The sequence below is a fragment of the Tinamus guttatus genome, unplaced genomic scaffold (assembly GCF_059628265.1).
Source record: "Tinamus guttatus ecotype Peru unplaced genomic scaffold, ASM5962826v1 Tinamus_guttatus_pri_ptg000291l, whole genome shotgun sequence".
Classification (NCBI taxonomy): domain Eukaryota; kingdom Metazoa; phylum Chordata; class Aves; order Tinamiformes; family Tinamidae; genus Tinamus; species Tinamus guttatus.
The window spans coordinates 108,388-131,926 of record NW_028288825.1 but is presented as its reverse complement, the minus strand read 5'-3'; the positions used below and the strand labels follow the sequence as shown (position 1 = coordinate 131,926).

The 23,539-nt window shown below is 37.9% G+C and overlaps 1 protein-coding gene across 1 annotated transcript; it reads left to right on the top strand.

The window, feature by feature from the left end:
* The first annotated feature begins 208 nt into the window (after positions 1–208).
* Positions 209–23,539, top strand: IQCE (IQ motif containing E). The gene is made up of 23 exons (XM_088527729.1): positions 209–265; positions 739–786; positions 1,444–1,486; positions 2,898–3,038; positions 3,331–3,462; positions 4,481–4,551; positions 5,252–5,365; positions 6,043–6,093; positions 6,654–6,724; positions 6,953–7,025; positions 7,252–7,301; positions 10,091–10,248; positions 10,736–10,791; positions 11,142–11,350; positions 12,158–12,262; positions 13,072–13,174; positions 15,080–15,172; positions 16,339–16,362; positions 17,417–17,530; positions 18,153–18,280; positions 18,776–18,888; positions 20,309–20,419; positions 23,344–23,539. The coding sequence occupies exons 1-23, from the start codon at positions 224–226 to the stop codon at positions 23,481–23,483; spliced, it is 2,190 nt and encodes a 729-aa protein (XP_088383855.1). The 5' UTR covers positions 209–223; the 3' UTR covers positions 23,484–23,539.

Genomic DNA, 23,539 nt, shown 5'->3' with positions numbered 1-23,539 from the left:
GCGCCGGCCGCAAAGCGCGTGCGTCGCAAAGCCGCAAACGGGCGCGGCGCCGCGCGGGGGCGCCGCCGCCTCACGGGATGGCGGCGGCGGCCGCCGCTCCGTCGCGACGCGCATGCGCTCACGGCGTTGCCATGGCCACCGCGCGCCGGAAGTGCTGGGCGCGAGGCCGCCGCTGCCCCGTGGCGCCGCCGCCGCCCCCGTGTGAGGCCCCGCGGGTGCCGCCATGGCCCGGGGCGGCGGCGGGGCGGCCACCGGCGGGGAGCTGGTGAGGAGCGCGCGGCCGCGGGAGACGGGCCGGGCCCGCTCTGCCCCGGGAGCCGGCGGGGAGCTGGTGAGGAGCGCGCGGCCGCGGGGGCCGGGCCGGCTCTGCCCCGGGACCCGGCGGGGCCTGCGCGCGGGCTCGGCGGCGGCGCCGCTCCCCGTTATCTGCAATATCCCGGACTCCGGCGGCATCTCCTTGGGGATCTGCCAGGCTCGAGGTCTCCAAGGCTCGTTGGGGTCCAGCCTGAAGTCACAGGCACTGAGACAGTCACCCGCGATGCTTATTCTAGACCAGAAAAGGCTAAATAAGTAAATAATAACAAAAAAAGCTACGAAAAGGTTGCCCCTATGAGTTTCCTTCCCTCAAATTTTGTTGTAATCGTGGAACTTTGTCATAAAATAAAATTTGGGGGACATATGTTATAATCAGTTGCCTGGAGAGTAGCAAATGTGACAGCTCGTGTGTCTGTTTCCCAGGGAGATGACAGCTTGTCTGTGATAACCTGTGAATCAGATGCAGAAATGGTGAGTTTTATTAATGGCATGCCGCAGGTGAGCGCTTGAGAAGATATTTTGGGATGTTTTTGCACATACCGGATCCACGTGGTGGCTAGTGATCATCTTGCAAACAGCAGAGCTAAGGATATGTTTTTGCAACATAGTTTGGAGCAGAAACTTTGTACAATTGCAGAAGCAATTCTAGGCTGTCTGTTCTCAGTATTGAGGCCTGCAAGTTGTTTGGTATCATTTCATTGTGTACCAAGTTATGGGCACTAAATATTCATTTTGCAGTGTTTTAATCGAACAAATCTTTTCATTGATTAAATGGAAAGATAAAGGTTGCAAGAAGATGGTACAGATCATCCTCTCTGATAATTTTGGACTGCTGCTGCTCATACTCAACACTCTGGGTTCTAAGCAGGAGTGGACCATGTTGTACCATAAAACATCAGTAGGATCACCATAATTTTGGTGTACTGTTATTGTGGTCACATTCAATTTTTCTCGTTCTGTGTAGACTTAATGCTGCAATTTATGTATGTTTTCTACCCATAAAATTTTGTTTTATTAGAGCATCATTTCCCACTAAAATTGAGATTTAAGTCAATTTCAAAGTAATATGCCAGAGTCTTGGAGGAGTGGAACATTTTAAATGCATTTATTTATTTATTTTTCTTTCAGAAGTTAAAGAAGAAAATTTTTCACAAGCCTCCAAAATCACCAAGTAAGAATTCCAAAGTCTTTTCTTGTGCATCTTGTTATGTGGAACAAGATAGATTTTCATGGGCCATGGAAACTGGAAGGTTTACATGAAACAACATCTTGGGATTCTCTATAAAATTATTCACTGCTCTGTGCAGAGCACATCTATGTCAAACCTGTATTCTGTAAACAACAAATTTAGGCTTTTGTAGACTAAAATTGTAGTTGTAATTTCTGATCCCATATATTTCATATTTTTCATGTATTTCATGTATTTCATATTGTTCCTTCTAATGACTGGCACTTTGAATTTCTTTTTGTTTTGATCTCTCTGAGAACATGCTGTAGCTTTTGTTTTTTTCTGCTATGTGGAATTATTAGAGCTGTGCATCCCACCATCCAGTAGATATCTGCAATTATAGATTAAAAAATCCTCTGTTTCATTTGTTGTTTCTTTCCCGTGGCCTTAGTAGTACAATGCAGAGTATTGTCTTACTGTTGTTGGATCTTTTGTTTTAATAAACTGCATGTTTAATGGAGAGGACCTTTTTTGTGGGTTATGATTCTTACTGGACTTTTTCGTTAACCTTTCCTATTCTAATTGCAGTGATTGTTTAAAAAGCAATTATATTAAACTTGTTACTGAGTTCGTTGTTTTGTTTATGATAAATGATATAAAGTTGCACGTCAAAACTTTAGGTAGAGATGGACGCATGCCTGTGCTCTTTGATGGATGTCTGTCTGTCTATCATCTTCCTTTCTTTTACTGAAGCTCCCTTGCTTGTCTAAATGATCGAATTTAGAAATAGCCTTTTAATTTCAGCAGTGACTTTTGTGACATTGTTTCTGATTGTGCTTCTCTTGATAATGTAAAGACTAACTAGATATAGCATGCATCTATACTAATAATTTAAAGCAGAATTAGCATATTTAAATGTGACCACCTTGCCTGAGCAAGGACCTCCTCAGCAATTGCAATAGGCCAATTCTGTCTTTGATGTCTGCAAGAAACTTGCTAGCAGAATGTTAGCCATATAATTATTTTTATTTGTTTAGCAATATATATCCTTCTCATCAATAGGACATTTGGGCATATATTCATTGAAAGGACAATTATGTATGTGAATCTAGGCATGCAACTCTCTTAAGAGTGCATATTTAAACTGTACATGTGAATGTTTCTGCATATATTGGATCTTTCTGTTGTGCCTCTTTCTAATTTTCTTCATTTATTGGAGTTGGATTTTTTTTTTAAGCATGACTTTTTAGATTAATATCTTATTGCTCTGCATGAGCTAGGATTTAGTATGTTGTTGAACTGTATTTTTATAGCTAAGAGAACTGTGTCTGGGAACCTGGAAGCACAAGGCAGAAAGAATTCTTGTAACCTGGAACTTCTTAAGGCAGTGCTGAAGTATTTTCTTTTGCATTAGAGTCTCCATACAGCTCTAGCACACAACTGTATCCTAAAAAAGCTGCAGTTTGGAGGTCTCTGCAGGGAGCAGGCAGCCCATATCTTGAAAGTGCAGCCTTAACAAACCCAAGGCACATGTGGCTGGGAACACTGAAACAAGGTATCGATATAAACATTTCATCTGCATGTGTGAATAAAATTCAGTGGTGGGGAACACTTAGCATATGCTGAAGCAACACAGATTTTCTATTTGATTAGAGGCTTCTATAAGTTCATTTCACTATTATTTATCTGGGTGTTTGGAACTGAGTTTGAGTTATCAGATCTTGAGAACCGGAATTTATAGTGGAATAATTAACAGCATCTGGAGCTTTCTGTATTGTATTTTCTCATAATAAATCTGCAAATTTAATCCATAATTATTCTTGATTTTTCTGTTTTGTTATTGGCAGGAATGAACCATTCTCTCAAATCAGATGTTGACGTAGGGCATTTGCGAACTAACTTTCCCAGTAGCACGCCAGAATATTTGAAGGAAGCTCTAGGAATGAAGAAGCCAAAACATTCCCGTTCCTCTAGTAATGGTAAGCTCTGTACCTGTATGTAGATAAGTGAGTATTCCCCCCCCGCCACCCCTGTAAAGACCAACATTGTTTGTTTAATAACTTAGCTTTAGTATAGCGAGGACCACTTCAGTTTAAGCTGTATTGAATGTGTGTCAAAATGATATTCTTGGAATACTTCTTGAAATCGAGCTGTTCCCATCGGGCTGGTTCTCACTGTTTCTAAATTAGCTAAGACAGGGGCTTCTAAATATTTTTTTTGAGCAGTGAATTGCTATTAGCTTTCAGAATTCTTGTGAATTGCCATGCACTTTCAGTTGAAAACATTGTACATATAAAATGATTCCATGGGCCAGCTGTAGAGAATTTATTGTTACTTTGCAAAGCAGAGTTTGGGAACCATTGATAGAAACCATCTGCTTGCCCAAAATTCTGTGTAATTGACTCCTTTTACTTCTCTGGAAAGTGTTTTTATCATGTGGTTGTGATATTGAAATCAATTGAGTTTTATTAGAGAAGCAAAATTAAAACTTTTCTGGTCTTATTTCCTTAAAGGAGAACTGTGAACTTAAAAATCTCACATTTAAAATGACACCAATGCTGTTATTGGTAATATATAACTTCCTTACAACTGTAAAAGAGTATAAACTTTAACATACTAGAAACCCATAGAAAAACATATTCTGGAAGTTTTTTTTAGAAGTCTTTTCTAAATACTTGGTCTGCTGAGATGAGAAGGGTGTGTTCTTCCATGAAGTGTATGTTTTCTCTTGAGATGATTATTTTTAATGCTAAAGGAAAGAGAAATATTTGGGAGAAATTTGCAATAAAATCTGGCAGAAAGTTCATATGGTAACACCTGCATTTTTAAAATAGATTTTTTTTTCCCAACTGACTTTGCTGCTTTTAAAAAATGGCAGAGTTTCCCATTTGCTGCTGTTCTTAATATTTTCCTTTAACTGTAAGACTTTTGTTTAGGAGGAATACCTCTTTCAAGTCCCATTATTGTACATGGGTGTTCTTTTTTTTTTTTCTGTAGGCTACATTCCTGGAACTCCTGACTACAAGGAAAAAGAAGATATGTATGATGAAATTATAGAACTGAAGAAGGTGGGGTTTCCCTGATATTTACACAGCAAAAATTATAGTGCTTCTTCATCTGTCTAGATGTTCAGGCCTTGTTGGTTCAGACTGCTTTGGTTCCTAGGAATGGGAACCAAATATTTCTGTATCTGTAATGTAAGGTCTGAACTAAAATTGTGTCTATCTGTGGCAATTTCATTGTTCTTATGGTATGATAGATACTTCTGAGTACTGGATGTGGAAGTCTTGAAGTATACTCAGTCCTGAACCCCAGCCATGGCCTTAGTTGGACACTGAAAAGGTTCATTGCATTTGATTTCTCTGTCCTCCCCATTTTTTTCCTGGTTGTTATGTGTCACACTTTAACAATTTGTCAGTTGAGTCCTTGTGCAGTGTGAGAAAGAGGAGGACTGGGCAAGTCAAACATTGAAGATATATGTAGCCAAGTATCTTGATTGTTGTAGATCATTTTTGTGAGGTTGCCTTTCCATTAAACGTTTTTTTTCCTTTTTTCCCTATCTTTGCTTTGTTGCTCCCTTGTCTATCAGTCCTGGTCCTGTGTGATGGCTTCTTTTTCTTTTTCCTTCCTTTAATTTCATTCTGGCCGTTGTAATTGGGTTATTATTGGCTTCAAAGCGTGTTTCCCTGTGAAAAATTCAGTGCATTCCTGTCTCGTGATGAACCTCTTTTTAAGGTTTTGTGTTTTGTTTCCCCCTGCCTCTTTTAGACAATACAAGCTCAGAAAAATGAGGGAGATCGAATGAAAACAAAACTCCGTCGACTAGAAGAAGAGAATAATAGAAAGGATAAACAGATTGAACAGCTGTTGGATACTTCCAGGGTGAGTTATAACTATCATTTGTGAAATAAAATGCAGATTAGGGAACATGGAGCTGAGTAGTGTGATCCTCTTCTCATCTCACTGAATATCAGAAATGTGTAATGTGGCTGCTAGGAATGGTGAGCTTGAATATGAGAGGTAGTGGGTGTAGAGTGATTTTAGTTTTGTCTGTCTCAGCTCACCATTCAACTTGCCTCTAATTGGAGTTCAGGGGAAGATCATGCCGTGCCGTTCAGATAAATTTATTTAGCGATGATAATCTTCCTTTCTGAAGGTAAAACTAAATTGACTTCCCTTTGCTCTCAGGCAAAACACTTGGAGAGCAGGCCCTTCGAGACAGCAATCTCTTGCACAGTGATTGATGCATGTGGTCCTGAGACTTGAAGCAGAGAGCAAAGGATGAGTTTTATTGTTAGACCTATGAGGCTGAGAAGCGTTTAGGAGCAGAGGCAGGAGAGTTGAATTGCACTAAAGTCCTGCCTGTTGTTTTCTATGTGCTCTTCTATATCTTGGGAGAAGTCTACTTACACAATGAGCATGGGGACTTTGGAATTTAAGCTGTTGGACTAGAAAATGACTGTGAAGATGAGCAGAAAATAAAATTATCTGTGGACAGAGAACAACCTGTAAAATAAGGGAATAAAGTCACTCACTTTCTTCATTGCCTTCTCTTGCAGGGCTCTGAGCTGGCACGAGTTTTGTCAGAGAAGAAGGCTGATAATGGACTGGTACCTGTTTCTTTGCTACTGTTTGCTTTCATTTTTCTTCTTTTCCAAATTGGCCCACTACTGATTAGAAAGATAAAGTGAAGTAGAAAAGAATTAAAAAAAGGGGAAGCATGTAAACATAACTTTTTATAGTTTGATAGAAACAAAACAAAACAGTGACAAAGACCTGGAATTAACAGTAGCTTAAAGAGCTGCCTTTGTCATCATCATGAATCTGTTTACATCAGTATTGTTCCTTTTATTTACTGCTGTGAATTTAGCAGGATAATAGGAAGAACTGTTTTTGTTTAATGATTGTGTGTAAATATTTTTCAGTTGATGTTATAATCATTGACATAAATTAGGAATTGATTTGTTTGGAGTTCTCTTTGTTACCTCATAGTAGGTGTCCACACAGGTTACTGAATATTGTGAGCTATCTAATACATACTGTAAAGTATGTAGGAATAAACATGTCTGATTAGGTAGGATTTATAAAGAGGGGGCAGGATTTTGGGGAAGCTGAACTTGTATGGGGAATCATTCTTATAGGAGTGATAAGCTCTTTATTCTTTCTATAGGTGGTTAGTGCATTAAAGCAGAAGATTCTCAAGCTGGAACAGCAGTGCAAGGAAAAAGACAATGCTATCAAGTATGGCTTTGCGGGGAGAAGCTTGTATTGGAGAAGATAATCAAGGGATTTTTGAAAACCATTTTATTTTTACACACTATTTTTTGGCTCCCTAAGGCAAATTAAACCCTGATCACAATGAACCCTGGAAGTGTCTTAGAAATTATAGATCATCCAGAAATTACAAACCTGTATTACAGCCCCTTTGTTAGTCTGACTGGACTAATTTTTGTGTTCCTGTGTTTTCAGCCATTCCCAGACAGACGTAAAGACCACTAATTTGGAAGAAATGAGGATAGCTATGGAAACCTACTATGAAGAGGTACATCTGACAAGGCCTTCAGCAGGCGTAGGGAGAAGTTGTCAGTTGTTGGGTTGAAATATAAGTAGCATGTTTTAGACACGCTTGCTCTGCTGCACCTGGCTTGGAGGAAATCAGCTTTTCACAGATGTTCTTGTAGCTGAAAAAGCCTTCTGAAGAACGTTGAGCATATTAACTAAAGAGGGGAAATAACTCCTTAATGGAATCTGTGTTTTGTACTTTTCAGGTTCATCGCCTCCAAGTCCTCCTGGCAAAATCTGAGAAGATGAGGAAAAAGTATGTCCAATTTTTTGAGGCAAATGTTCATGTATATGTTTGGTGTATCATTCATATACTATTTTAACGAATGGAAAGCAACTTTATATGAACAGTTTATATGATCTTGTCATTTAGATAGCACTAAAATGTAAATCCAGCAATCATGGTTGGTTTCACATGGTTGGCCTGGGCATATGTCTTGGTCACATTATTTTTCTTATTGTTAGGTAACTATAACTTTCACTGGAAAGTAGTACTAGATCTCTGAAACTTTATTTCTGTTGAATAAATATTTTACCAAATAATAGAACTTTTCCTAGTATCACCATTGATTGAAAAGAAAATTAATTACTTGTTTGGTATTCTGTGCATAAGTTCTGCACCATGTTCAGCATGGCTAAAAACGTGGGTAAAGCCCTTCCCATATGTTCGTTTGCAAAGCCATGATGATGATGATGTTCAGGATAAGTGCTATGAAGAAGGTGATCTGGAGTAAAAATTACTTTCCTGTGGTGCAGAGGAACAGATCCTCTGTTCATGGTAGCTTTTGTGAGATATCCATATGTGGTGCTGGTAAGATGGCATCAGAAAATCATCTAGTAGTGCTTGTCTCTAATGTGCAGATGTACAGATGGGGATGAGGGCAAACATCTCTGAGAGGTGCTCTAGAGAAGAAATAAAAATTGAAGCACAAAGACAATAGGTAAAATTGCAATAAAAGGATCTGGATAAGGGAAAGTTAATCCAGCTGAGAGGAGGGTAGTAGTGTCTTGATAGGATAGTAAGATTTGATACCCTAGCATTTCAAAATTTGGTTGCCCGTCTAGCATTGTTTCAAATACGGGGAAGTATTTTTAATTTTGATTTGAACCCTGCATATACATATTTGTTTGTGGAGCTGTAGTAAAACTGTATTGACCAACTTTAATTTTAAATTATTTTTATTTCTAATTTTGGATGTAATTATTTAAATTGATAGAAACACACGGAAACTCCTTATGGGTCATTATATATACTAGTGTTTCCCTGATCTGTTGTCTCTAGTGCATTAAAAGCTGGGATTTGTTTTGTCAGTGCTTTAAATTTTTTTCATCTCTTATGGTTCAGACGTGCATTGACTAACCTCTGAAGGCTGAAAGCCATCACACTTAATTTAGTTACAGGTGAAAATAAGTCATCAGGTCTCTTCCTTGTCCTCATTTATTCACAGCTTCAAAAAGCAGTGGTCAAGGCAGTCTCTCTTGATTATATGGCTGTCAGTCTCCTCTTGAGAGGTCGAGCACTAGAATAACAAGTGATGTTCAAGGTCAGGACTGTGACACATAGCAAGAGTTGTAGGAGTGCATTTTTTCATGATAACCTGTCTACATTATTTCTAGCTAAAGCAAATGGCATTTATCTCATTTTGATCTGTGTTATTCTGAAATGCGTTTATATATGAAGCTGTAACGTCCATTTAAAAAAAACAACAACAACAAAGAAACAAAGCAAGCCTTTTAAGCCCTCAAAACAGTCAGTTCTACTTTAACTACCATTCAGCAATTGCTCTAAAATAATAGCAGTGAGTGATGCGGTTATGATGGTTTTTTTTTTTTTTTTTTCTTCCTTATGTGTTGCTGCTGTGTGCAGCTTTCTGCATAGTCATCTGTGATACCTGGACAGAATTATTTGTTTTGATGGCTTCCTTTCTCTTTAATTCCCAAGAGGTAGACTACACTTAGTTTTTCAACTAAATTGTATTCCAGTTTTAGAGTACCTTGCCTTTAACCTTGTAATTGCTTTAGTGAATGGGATCTAAGCTTCCTTCGTAACCTGTTCTGTGATTGTCATGTCTATGATGCCATGTCCAAAGGAAGGTCCATTAGTTGGTTTAGACCTTTTTTATGAAACAGAGGGTTTAAGAACTTTCGCTTAGCAATAAAGAGCAAATATTTCATCTCACTAGGAATCTGTTTCGTGAACAGGCTTTACAACTTTGGACATCTGGCAGCTGAGATTTCTTTCTCCTTTTATTAGAAAATTAAAAGGGCAAAATCATAGTAATATATTCAAAGCAGTTTTAACACTTTGCAGGCTTTGCCTTTTCTGGTGCCTGTCATTCCCACCACATCAATGCTAGCTGTATTCTCCAAATCTGTTTCAAATCTGTCATTGATTGAAATGTATCTTAAATAAATAAAGAAATTCCTCTGTGGGTTTCTTTCACAGAAATGGTTTCTTTTACATTTGAGTACATTCACAGTTAGCTGAAAATACGTTTCTTTGGATTTGAAAATCATTGCTTAGTGTGTATATTCTTTTCTGTCACAATCTCAGTCTGTTTGTTAAGTGAAAGAGAGCAGTTCAGAGCACCTAAGTAAATTTTCTGTCCTGGACAGGATTTTGGCAGAGTCTCTCCATTGTTTCAAGAGAAGCATTGTTTGATCTGTGGCTCATAGATTACTGATAAATAAAGTTGGTTAACAAAACAATTAGAATATAATAAAATTCTTACAAGCATTCTTATTTATACGTAGGGAAGCAAATAGAGCAGGAGAGGAAATTAAAGTAATAAATTACTCTTCTTAAGTTGACGTAACTTAGAACAATTGTGAAGGTGTTGAACAAGATGGTCTTTGAATGTTTTTTTCCTAGGAGAACAGATAATTCCTCAAATCAAGTGTTTAAAAAAAATGCTATGAGAGTGGGAAATGAGGCAGTTAACCTAGCCAGTTGACTTGAATAATGGGGCTACTTCATTCTTTCTGGTATTTCTTCTTTGTTCTCTGCTTTTAAGTTAACTTTCTGTTCTTGGCCCCTTTTTCAAGTTTAGAGGGCAGAGATACCCAAAAACGACTAAAAGCCCTGAATGCTGCTGTCCTGAGATTATCCAGGAACATCAAGGAATTGCAGGATGAGAACCGAAGTCTGAAGGAAGATCTAGACCAAGTACTGAGCAGTTACCCTACTTCCAATAAAACAAAAAGTATGTGCTGAGAAGTTGGTGAACATGGGGCAGGGATTTTAATGCATTTCAAAGATGTGTTTGAGAGAATGGGCAGGATGTTACAATGGCAGAAACAAGGGAATTGGGATAAACATTTAGACTGAAAGGGGCTGAAGTTTGGAATGAGGAATTTCTTGTTGGAGTAGGTAGATCTCTGACTTGCGGGGAGGCCATTCCAATTAGCCCTCCCTTAATTTGTACTTGAGGATTTAAGATTTCATTGCAATATTTTCAGTTGTCAAAAAAAAAAAATCAATGTAATTGATTTGTACTGAATTCTGAAATACTTTGTGTAGGAAGCTGGATATTTCAGGACCATTCTTATTTTTTTCATTGCTGTATCCTGAAGTTGTGGTTCAGTTGTCTTTAGGTGTTCTTGCTGTATGGGCAGAAGTTTCAGAAAACAAAGAAAAATGTTGATTTAGGTGATTTAGTTTCATGTTTAAACCTTTTTTACTATGTTTAGATTATGGTGAGTGGAGCAAACAGAGGCTGGTGAGAAGAATTTCAGAACTGGAAAAAGTAAGTGATCAAAATCATGTGGCCATATTGCCCTTTTTAGAACAGAACATACAGAACCACCATCTTGTGCTCATAGCATGACATCCTTGCATGTGTTAGGCTTGGGCATTCTGGCTTCTACATGTAAGCTGTTACCTGTACCCTGCTCACCTCCCCACCCTTTTTTCTCTTGTACCAGTTAGATTATAGATGCAGGTTTTAGGAATAGCTTCCATTTAATCTTATTTTAGGAATAGCTTCCATTTAATCTTATTTTCCCTTAGCCAAAATGAAATAATTTTAAGCTATATTCAAATTTACTCTTCTCGTCTTTTCCACTTTGTTTTTCTGTGTAAATTTCTCCTTTTTAGAAAGTAGATGCCATGGAGAACACGAGGTTATCATCAGCAGATAGTGAGACATCACAGTTACTTGCTGTGTCATCTTCACCTTCTGTAGACCTGGGTCATTCACCTTCTCAACAGCTGAACCATGGTGATGAATGTCAACAACTTCGAGGACTAGTGAAGAAGCTGAACAGTGATAGAAGAGCACTTCAAAATCTCCTCCTCAGTAAAGAGTAAGTGAAGGTCTTGTCTGAGATGTTGTCCTTTCCTAGGGATGAAATATTTCTATTGCTGGTTAAAACTTTTTAGTAAGTTCTTCATATTTTCAGCAAAAAGATGAAGCTTGAGGGTCCATTCCTCTTCTTCCTTCAAAAGCTTTTATTAGTCAAATCAGTTTAGTAAATATATGATATAGAAACATATGCAAGTGATAAGATGGGAATTGAGAATTTCCTTGTGTTTCTAAAAATGCATCTCCAAAGTATGTTTTTGTGTTTGTTTGGCCAACCACACTTGAAAAGCCAGTAAGTGTTGTAGGCAGCACTTCTTATAGATATTTTGCTGTAAATTTTTGGTCTTGCTTTTTCAACATTGGCTTTGTCCTAATCTGCCACTTGCTCAGCTGAAGCCTGTCTTTTGCCATCCGATGTACTATGTCTTCTGTTCCCCTCAGCAAGCAATTTATTTGCAGTTCATGTTGGTTGGTCTAGTTCTTCGTGTCAGTGCACAGGGTCAGGCAGGTTAATCTGGCCATGAGCAGAGATGTGCATACAACTCTATGTGGTTAATAAGATACTCAACCTTCTGTGCCAGCTCACCTCTGAACAAAAATGCTTAGCGAGAGCATGCAAAAAGCAAGCACACCTTGTTTCTGAACAAGATATGTTTCTTTTTTTTGTTTATTTGTTTAAAAGGCAAAAATTAAACATTCCAGATTAGAAGCAGCCAATTTTATTTAGAAGTTTAAACAAAAAAATAACTACTCTTGTTTGAAATCTAAATGCCATAAGTATTGCCTGGGTCTCCTTATTCCTGTATAGATCAGAGATCAAGCAGTTACTGCAGGCTAAGGCTGAAGCAACTCTGGAGCTGCAGAAGTTGCAGGATGATAAGAAAGAAAAGAATAAAGAAGAGCAGACGCTAAGGTATTGTCCTCTGTATAGTAGTGTTTTTTTGTTTTATTTTCAAAATCAAAAATTAAAAATGTCTGTTAAAGTACAATTCTTTTCCAAAGTGGCTGAGAATGTGTAGGAGGTCATCTGAGCTGTGGGCAGCTGAAGCAGTTTTGCTTAAATGATAATGAAAGTGATGAAATAAGTTACTAAGAATTCCAGAAAAAGTGGTTAGAGGGATTGGATGAAAAGTAGAAAAACAAGAGGATTGGATTATAATAAAGATAAGTAAATCAAGATATTAAAAAAAAAAAAAAAGACTCAGACTTTTTTTTTTTAACCACTTTCTGAAGAAAATATGTGGTGGTTTGGTTTTTTTAATCTTATTTTAGCCTTTGCTTTTAGACACCTGTCAATATGTCATTCCATTCATTATGGGTGTTCTGTATGCAATTGTGGCAAAAAAAAAAAGGAGGAAAAAAAATTTCATTATTTCTTAGTAAGTCAGGATTTTGCTACAGTTTTATAGTTGTCAGTCATCAGTTCAGATCGAGATGGATTATTAATAGTATCAAGGGTAGCATTGTAACCTTGGGCTTTTTTTTAAAAAAAAAATTTAGCATAAGGCTGTCCTGTCACATCTTGAAAATTGATGTCCCATGTCTGTTACTATGATACATGTATTGCATAGTATCCTGAGCAGGGTTTTCTACTTTGGCCTTAAAATAAAAGAGAAAAAAAAAACGGTACTCTAACCTCGTGACTCCATCTTCAATGTGTGCATAACAGTAACAACAGCAGTTTCTAACTCAGTGTATCTTTGCCTCATCTCTTGGCTGTAGAGAGGAAATTCAGAACCCTACACAGAATGTGGGGCAACTGGAGCCAAAATTCAAGGAAGACGAGAGACAAGAGGCAGATGATAACATGGAAAAGCTTAGTAAGGTACAGGCTCAACTATTCTTTTTCCTCTCCTAGCTTCTAACTAATATCTTGCAAATGGAGCTGATGAAGTCTGTATAGCTGCTAGATGCTGCTAGATAGGTCTTTTTTATCCCATTTGAATTTAAATTTTTATAGAGTTGAGCTATTCATAGCATCCTTCTGGATTTTCTGTTATCTAATAAATATAATTGAGTTTATAGGGCAGCCATTCTTCCTGTGCAGGCTTACACGGGGCCTCACTAATCCAACTGCTTATTTTTATGAAATTTGAGGAAACCTGATATTGCAACCTTCCATCCCTCTGCCAATGCGGTCATAACTGGCCAACAAAGATGAACTAGGATTGACAGACATGTTTTTATTTAGATACAGTGTGGTCTGACTACTCTCTTTTCATTAGAAACTAGATGAAAAGTGTTACTTGGGATTTGATCCCTTTGTACTTAAAAATAAATAGACCCTGAAATTATGCATAAACTGAAATGTGAATAAAAATGTCCACTGGTTTAAGAGGTAGCTGTTTCTTGATATACTGTGCAGTTTTATGAGAATTGGTTTTAGGTTTTGTGTTATAGGCTGATGGATGCTAGATGATGTTTTGAATACCAAATAACTTGAGTTTTAAAAAAACAGCCAATAAACATCCCATTTTTCCTCAGCAGACTATATATATTCTTGGCCAGTAACCATCCATTTATTGAAATGGTCCCATTATTTGTAATTATCACTTAGTTCCTACCGATTTTTCATTTTAATAGTAGGTTGTCATTTTTAATATAATGTGATCCATTTGCTAAACTTCAGCTTGTAACTCAGCATTTTAAAGGTTATAAATAAATCCCTTTCACAGAATCAAGAGTCTGTTTCAGACTGTTTAAAATCTCTTGTTCCCCGACTAAGAATTTTATACCAACACATGAAATTACTCTTTAAAGATGCAGTTTTAACTTGTATTTGGCAAGTGAAATGAATCAATTAGCTTTTTGACTATAAACAAACAGTTGGGCTCTCTTGTTCAGGCATTTTCGCCTGGTTACAGATTAAGAGCTACTTGGGTTGTTTCCCTAGTGAAGTCTTTCTGCAGCTCCTTGGTGATTCAGAAGCTGACTAATGTTTTAAGATTATCACTTGAGATATTTTTATAGGAAGTAGTTCAGACTGATGTGAATTCAGCCTTAAACTTTAGGTGACTCTGTATTGTGGATATCATTATTAGGAATCGAAAGGAACAGATGGGCAGAGGTGGAGGGTGCGCCATCATCTCAGGAGAAATAACAAGAAGAAGATCTTGTTTTGTTTTTGGTTACTGTCTCTTTTCTTCTTCCAGTTACCTAGTTTGTTCAAGATGGAAGAATGATGCCAATTTATACAAAGCTCTTGGTCTCCTTATTGTCACATCATGGCCAACTCATCAGTGAGAGAAGCAGTTGATTAGGGACCACAGCTGCTAGGATGAGATGCAAGAGAACACCTAGGTTAATTAATAATAATCTTTGGTGGAGAAGGATTGCAAAATCAGGTATCCTGATGCTAGATGTCAGTATGTCAGTAAAATACAAACCATTTCTCATCAACAAAGCAAGTAGGGTTCACTTTGGGAGCTTCTAGTGTTCTAGAAAAATAGAAGCTTGCATAAATGAAAACCTGTTCAGCTCCTATGCTCTGTTTACAACTAAAATGGGTGCAGGTACATATTTATATTGTAGGAGTCACCTACATGATGAGTATGAACACAGCAGTATTCAGAATTAAATCTTTTTTCCTTAACTTCCTTGTACCTTCTGGGCAAGACGAGCATTTATCATCTTTCTGATACTGATTTCTCTGAGTCAGTCACAATCTCTCCACCTCATGTAATTCAAACTTATGTCTTTGGTATACTAAGTTAAGGGTTCTCTTTCTCAGTCTTCACTGCTCTGCATGCTTAAAAGCAAAGATCACAGGAGGGAGCAAGCAGCCCAACTCATCCAGAGATGGTGGAAGATGTACCAAAACAAGGTGAGATTCTCCTATAGAGAGGAGATAGGAATATTCTCCTGCCATCTTAATGCCATTTCAGAATCTAGGAGCCACCTTCCTATGTCCTTTAACTTTCCAATTGAGGATAAAGGTGAATGGCACATAGCTGAAGCTAGCTAGTGTAGGGGGTACTGAGTCCTAAAGTACCTAACTTTTAATTTCAGTTTATTATTAAAGAAAGTGTTAATCAGATATTGAACACTTTCCATAGTGATTACTTTTAAAATCAAATGCAGGATTTCAGTTTTGAAATGATGTTGTTCTAATTTTGGGGAGTTATGGTTTGGATAACACCTTTACATCTGGTTGGTTTTTCATATAACCATACATACATTTATAACATACAGAAAAAATCCAGCTGCCACAGTGCTAACTTCCATGCAGAGAGAGATGTACAGTGTGACCTGGAATCCTAGCAGAAGGGGAAAAATGGGTATTTGGCACCTACACACCTCTTATGAGTTACCAGAAGAGCGTTTCAGAACTCAAACGTTTTACTTTTTTTATTGTAGCAGGCTTTTAGACAACAGCAAAATTTGTTAGAAAATAGAATATAATAAAACGCTTGAAATAAGGATTAAATTATTCTGAAAGGTCATCTAAAGTTTTAGAAAAGCATTTTAAGATCAGAAATTTGCAATTATTTGTAATGCACATTGCTTCTTCCAGGTCAGATAATGCTATACATAAGCCTGTGTTTAAAATGACCGACTTTGGTAACTAAGTATAGATGAAAAGTTCATTTCTTTGCTGCTTTAACCTTTGCACAAATCCACAGCTATATAGGAAGTTTTGTGGTCTGAGGTATAGTCAAATAGGACCAGATTAAATAGCATAAAGCATTACCATTAAGTATTGTTTTGTTAGCAAACAACATAGTGCTGCATTTTTCCCACGTACAGGACATAAGACATGAGGAAGGGCATGTTAGTGCTTCTTGCCAAGGTAAGAGGAAACAATTATCCACAGAGCTAATTTCTCTAGTTTGCAGTTTGAGTTTTCAGGGGAAGGTAGGACAGGTGTTCTATGTGTCATTTAATTGATCTTTTGTGATTTGTGAGAAAAAAAAAGAAACCATTTTGGGAAATCCATATTACATAAGAGGTGTATCTATCTGACACTAACTCAGAAATTTCCCATTTCAGAAACAAGAAATTGCTCTGGATGAGGTGAGTGTGTCTATGACACCCAACTGAATAGTAAATCAGATTTAATTTATTTCAAAGCATAAACAAATAGCTTTTTATTTTTAAAGAGGTTTTGTTATGAGATGAACTGTTGCACCAAGAGCATGTTAGCTGTTCAAATTGGTTCATAATCTACCTTGCGACATCCCTGTTTTGTCTGACAGTTTTACTAAATGTTCACCTTGTGGTTTCAACTCTTCTGTGCTTGGTTCCTTCTGAAGAATGATTGATTCTGAAAAGTGGAACAAAATTTGATACAAAGAGACAATAAGGTGTTTCTGTGGTAGATGATTCTAATAATGCTTTCAGTTTCTCTGTGATGCATTTTTCCTTCAAAAAGATTTAAAATAGGAATTTGAAGTCTCTGCTCAGGTGAAACATCGCTGAGTGTTTTGGAGAAACTGAATTTTAATTTGACAAACTAATCCGTTTTTGATAAATACTTTGCGTTAAGTTTTTGATTTAGCTGTTTTTCAAATAGCACAACATAGAATCTTACATTTATTTCCTCTACAACATTAAACATTTTTCTTTCACAAATTGGAAAGAATTCTAACAACAAGACCCAAATGTTCTCTATCTAGATGCTTTTTGTCAATTAGAAACAATTAAAATCTCTCAGCAGAGAAAAGGCTTCCGTTCAGCATAACCACCACGACATCTCTCAGACTTGCCTTGCTTTCTGATTGCAACACAGCATCATGAAGCCTGATGGGCAGCCAGAATCCAAGATGGAAATAGGTGCACAGGTTTATATCTGTGAAGTGCAGACTATTGTTGGCCGCTAATATTTAATGCCATTTGTCAGGATCAATCATGTACAACTCTAAACCATAGAGTATTGGTGTTAGAGGTATTTTTTATCCATTGCAGACTGGAGATCTTCTGTATTGTGGCAGAATACTTGTGAAGCAGTAGCTGAGTAGGGAAAAAGAGTTATTTTCTGCATAATACCTTTTCCCTCTGCTCTCTTGTTTTAATTTGTAACTGCCATTTTTCAGGGGAGCTAACATCCATTTATTTCCTTCTGTGCTAGACGGTTGTTGTGCTTCAGGCAGCTTTCAGAGGACATTTAGCTCGGCTGAAACTGTTACTGAGTAACAGCATGCATGATGCAAAATCTCCAAACATGCATAACCTTGGAAACAAGGTAAATGTTGCGGCAGATGTGTATCCAGATATAATCTGTATCAGTGTTTTCCTTTTACTTTTTCGTATAAAATCCTATATTTTCAGGCCTAATTTTTTTGATCAAGCAGTGGGTTTGTTTTAATGTACCAGCTGCCAGTGCCATTGTAATGTAAGAGTTTCTGTAAATCATTTGCCAACTTATCTGAACATCCTTTAGACCTTGAGCAGGCTAAAATTGATTTGTAATTCTCCATCCAGGTTGTCCATCTGGCTGCACTTTACATGTACTTTTACCTCAGCAAACTGGTCCAGTTGTAGTTCTGAATGCTTCTGCTTGATAAAAGCAGAAAGCATCCTTTGTAGAGGCTGCTTTACCTCCTATGGCTTTAGAAAGTTTCCTTTCCAGAAATTAAATGAGCTTTCCTTGCAGCTGTCTACTGAATACAGATGCTTCAAAGCTTGTATGATAATAACATTCACCTTACTGCTGAGTTAGTGTTGTAGAACCTTAAAGATGGCAATTTTTGATCTCCTGCCGGTTGATACCATTTCCCCAATCAGGAATAAAGTTGTCAGAGGTTTTATTGAGCTTCTGTGCAATTTGTAAAAGGTCATTTTTCTTTGATCTGATTGCCCTGTAGGACTCTTGCACGTCTCCAGGGTCACACTGGAGCTTGTCTTCTAACTGCAAGGAAGAAGAGGAGATGGTGACGTTCATCCAGTCGGTTTTCAGGGCTCACTTAGCACGTAACGGACTCCTTGGGGAGAGGTAGGTCAGGAAATAGGTATTTCTACAAAACACAGTAGCAGGGTTGTTTTTACTTTAGTAAAATAAATTCTCTTTAAAAAAAAAAAAAAAGATTGCTGTGAAATTCATGTCTATTTTAATAGCTTCATGTAAGTGGATCTACAGAACTATTATGTAAGCTAGAACAGGGAACAGCTAGAATAGAGCCACACATGCAGCCCAGTGACTTTGCTAAACAAGAGCACAGTTATCTGCCCGTTTCTTAGATCTGTGGTGACTCTTGTCTTAAATTACTTCTGTCGTTTACTGCTCTGCAAGTCTTAAATACTGACTGCCATGTTTACAAGGAGAGTCACACAGCAGTCACCTCACGTTGGTGTCTGAGCTCACTTACACAAGTGACAAGCTTTTTACCTCTTTGAGACTAGCAGCACAAGCAACTTTTATGTGTCCACTCTGAAGGCAGACTGAAATTCCTCTTTTGTCCCTCACACTGTGTAATTTATCTTTTTGCAGACCCAGTGTCTCCAGTGCAACAAGTGAGGAGGCAGATGCTGCTATTAATGTGAGGGAGAGGTGCTCACCAGCGCTCCAGAGACGTTCTTCAGTCTTCACATTGCCTCTTCCTGGTAATCTCATTTCCCTCTGCATGGGCTATGAGTGGGTGCACACAGTTTTTGAAGAGAATATCTATATGTGCAGGCACGAGTGCACGTGCACACTTTTACACCCTTCCTGTGTGTATTATTTTAATTTGGTGACATATTGCTTATATTGGCAAGTGCAATCTCTTTAAAAAAAAAAAAAAAAAATAGAAGCCTGGACAGTACCAGTTCCAGCTTCCTCACAGTGCTTAGCTGCCCTGTCACAGCTGTGGTTTGGAAAGTCTCACTCTGGGGTGAGTGGTTGTTATCCAAGGAACATGGTGTTTCCTGATGTGGCCTCTCCACTTCCTCTGCAGCCCTCCTCCTTGTTCTGTGTGGTACTTCCCACTGTTTTAGGAGCCCTAAGCTATAGAGAAATTGAGAGCATTTTCACCTTCCTAAGTTAGTTTCTTAAGAGGAGAGATATCTGGTAAAAAGAACCGCCCTGGTCAGCCATTTGTATTTAGTCATATTTTTCAGCAGTCTTCATTAACTGCAGTAAGAAGAAAAAAAATGAAGTTTTGAATAACCTTGCCAGCTAGTACTAGCTTACCAGCTTGCCAGCTGGTACAAATTAGGAAAATGTGGGGTTTTAATGGCCTGTATGCAGCTTGGTTTCCTCCTTGAGTTCTGCATTGCAGGCCCTCTAAGATAGACTTAAATCCAAGAGGCTGAGTAGAAAAGGCAAAACAATGATGCAGATAAGGCAGCCTTAGACATGCAACTTCAAAGGAATTAAAAATAAACAGAAAATGGCTTATTTCATCCAGAGCAGGATATTTTATGCTTTTACGAACAACCTGGAGGAAAAAAAAAAAAAAAAAAAGAGCAGTTTTGAGGATGACCTGAGAAGCATTGCCGTGTTTTTTCAGGGAAAAGTGCAGAGTCCCTGCAGATTTGCTCAGGAATGGAGAATGCTGAAAGCAGCCCAGGCCGTTCCTCTAGGATATGAGTTTTGGAATCAGCCAAGTCTGCCTGGGTTGTGAATACAGAGGTTACCCTTCAGTGAAAGAAAATGCGTGTAAAAAGCTTTATGGTATTCCATACTCAGGAACTTGTTTTACTTCTTGGTGAAGGAGTAGGCAACATTTTTTTTTTCTGAAGATGTTTTAGTTTTGAGTGATTTTTAGTTATGTCTACCAAAGGTATCAAGAAGAAAAACCCCTGCAGCATCCTGTTGTCATTGCAGGTACTCTCAGGCTTAACCCAGAATAGATGAATTGTAAAATGCTGCCCAAAGAGAATGAATCATTTAAGAAAAATGCTTTGTGCTTCTGAGAAGAAATTACAAGACTGAAAGAAGGATATAAGATGAAACTTGTCTGCTAAATGCAATACTTTATCTGCTAGTAGAGCACTATCACCGTTTAGCCTTGACGTTTCCAAAGCTAACTTTTTATTGCAGATAATGAAGGCAATAAATTGATGAGTGAAGAATTTGTGGAAGAATTTATAGCAGAAGAGAGAGAGAAGGGGCCACAAGAACTCACCCATTCTTCCTTGAAGGCTTCTTCTGGTAAATATCAGAAAGGAGAGATTGGGAGTTAAGAGGATTATATTTTATTTCTGTTAATATGGGAGATGTTTTCAAATTTGGGGGAGGTGGTAGAACCCACCTAGTTAGCTTTTGAAGAAGCATACTGAATGTGTGTTTCTGTAACTACATGTGTGCCTAAAAGCACTAGTTTTAGGGGCTACTCCAAAGTAGCTCAGTGAACTATTACTGTCAGTACTTTGGATGGTTTAACCAAACTTTTGCAGAACAGATCAGAAAAAACCTACTGAAGGAGGCAGAGCATTTATACAGAACACAAATACCACTTCTGTGAAGAAACATGACTCCTTTGTAACTTGATTGGTTGTAACAGTTTTTTTTTGTTTGTTTGTTTGTTTTTTCTGTCATTTGAATCCATTTGGCCTCACCATATTAAAGGTAACTAAAAGTCTCACATCTGTCATTCCTAGTTCATGACTGATGTAAAAATCCTCTAGCAAATTTGGCTTTTGGAGTAATGCACTACAGTGGTCATTCTGCAGCTTGGAAAGTACATTAACAGCACATTGTTGAACAGCTGAGTGATTTAAAGAGATCAAATTCCTTTAGCTTTAAGTCATGCAGCTGTTGAACAAGCTATTGCTCCTCTCTGAAAAGACTTATCTCCCAGAGAAGAGGAAAACAAATTGAGAATACCTATCCTGGAAAGAGGAATGAGTAAGTAACAGGCCAGGCACTGATCTTTGACCCTGGAATAGAGGGGAAAATGGAAGACATGACATGGGGCTCATGATGAAATAAGAGGTTCCTGACAAAAAGAAAAACTCATAGTTCAAAAGCAACTGCAATGAGAAATAAGGAAGGAGGATTTCAACAAGTCCTGAATTGGAAAAAGGGTGACAGACAGAGCCTGTGGATGGAATGGAAGAGTACAAAGAGGCTGTCGTAGAGACGACGAGCTTAACCCACAGAAGCGGAGACATGACTTTCTTAAGTGAAATATGGGAGATGGAGGGAAGGAAGAGGGAATCTGGGCCATGCCCACAAGTGTCTTCTCTCCATCAGTCACTAAATATACATAACAGATTCTCAGGAAGGTTTATGAACCAGTAGTACCATCAGTAAGGATGGGTAAAGAGAGCTTTTGGAAGCAGATACAGTAATCAGAAGATGGAACTCCAACAGTAAACAGGTATCATATGTGAAATGCTTAGAAGTGACCAAGTTACTCTGAATGTTATACCCTGCTCCTGGTGTCGGAGACCTTATCCTCATATTCAGTTGAATATACTTTAGAGTAACAACTACACTGATTAGAGTTGGGGATTATATGTAAATTCATTATGATTTCAGAGAAGCCTCAAACTGATTTAACAGTTGTACCCAGAGAGTGAACAGTAATATGCAGAAAGAAATACTGCTCTTCCTTAAGACTGATGTGCAGATATAGGACATGTTTCCTCTTTGCCATTCCTCTGACAGATAAAACTAAAAGCTAAATTTCAGACTGCATTGTTGTTATATGTCCAGCTTTTGGGAAGCAGCAAAAATGGATTTACTAGCCTCCAAGAAGTGTACGAGTATATAATAATCTTCAAAACTGTTTTAGAAGGCAGGTTTTGATGACAAGCTAAGCAGTATTGAATGATATAGGTCTTCTGCAAGATTTTTTATTATTATTATTATTTAAACACAGAAGCATCTACTGTGATGAAAACAATATCTTAAAAGGCTACAATGCTAAACCAGGATTATATGCATTTAATTTAGGCAGTATATAAGGCTCTTTAAAACACATTTCCATGTTTACAATTCCTATCAAAATAATTCCCAAAGGATAATGAAATTAAATGACTTATTTCAAAATCTATTTTCATTGAAAGTTTAAGATCATTACAAGATCTAGAGGTCACAGTGCAAATTTGGCCTTGGAATGAATGAAGCCAGAGCTTGTTCAACAGCTGCATGACTTAAAGCTAAAGGAATCCGATAGCTTTAAATCACTCAGCTGTTTAGCAAGCTTCTTCCTGAACGTACTTTCCAAGCTGCAGAATGGCCAGTTTAGTGCATTATTCCAAAAGCCAATCTCACTTGACAGCTATTAATACTTCCTAGCATAACACTGTTCTCCACCAAGAGGAGAACTTGTGCTTGGAGCTGAAAAATAGGTATTAATGGCTGTCATCATTGAGGTCATAGATCTTTTATAGAAGGGATTAAAGCCACTGGTTCTTCTCATCAGATGCAAGGGGTCTTGTATGTGCATGATTAGTCCCTTGGATTTTTCAGGTTCTGCTGGAATTGTTAGGGTTCTCCCTAACATGTCTTAAGCATTTCTTCAGATGTTGGATTAATGACATGAATAGAGGCATCACGAAATTGAGTATTGAGCCATGCATCCAAAAAATAGTAAAGAAGCAGAAAAGAAAAAAGAGACATTTTTTCTCAACTATGGCAATATAGCATGCAAATAATGTTTTTGGTATTTCACAGACATAAGAAGGAAGGACGCTGCGACTCAGAGCTTCGGTCTTTTTTTCTCATTGTTTTCCCATTTCTCTATTCATGTCTGACTGAAGTTACTATCATGACCTTTCTGCTTGACTTAAGCATGCTCGGGTCATTTTATCCCATTCTCAATTTCTAATAAATAGATATTTTTATGCCTTGAAATGGCTTTAGTATCAAATTGCTTTACTTTGTGGTGCGTAACCACTTGCAAAGATTTAAAGACAATAAGACAAAACACACGTGGTCAGTATGTTAACACTTGCTACACCCCTTCATTAAAGGGAAAAGAGAATAATACATGCTGGTAAAGACAGATCAATGTTATTCATAACTGTAGGTAATTCTGGAAACTTAATGACCCAGAGAATATTATGGTTCCCACAAGGGCTTGTTTTTGTCAGGGCTGTTTATTGATGCTGCTGTTTCCTTTGCAGTTGTTTCAGCCAAGTCCTCTCAGAGGCAGCCGCAGCTCCTGCTGCCTCCGCCTGTGGATGAAGCTCACTCAGATGATTCAGATGATGATGTTGTCGTCTCTCCTCTGCTGCGGATGAAGAAAAACTATTCCCACTTTTAAGTTTTGGTAATGGGCTCTCGTGACTTTGAATGATCTGATTCACAGACAAAAATATT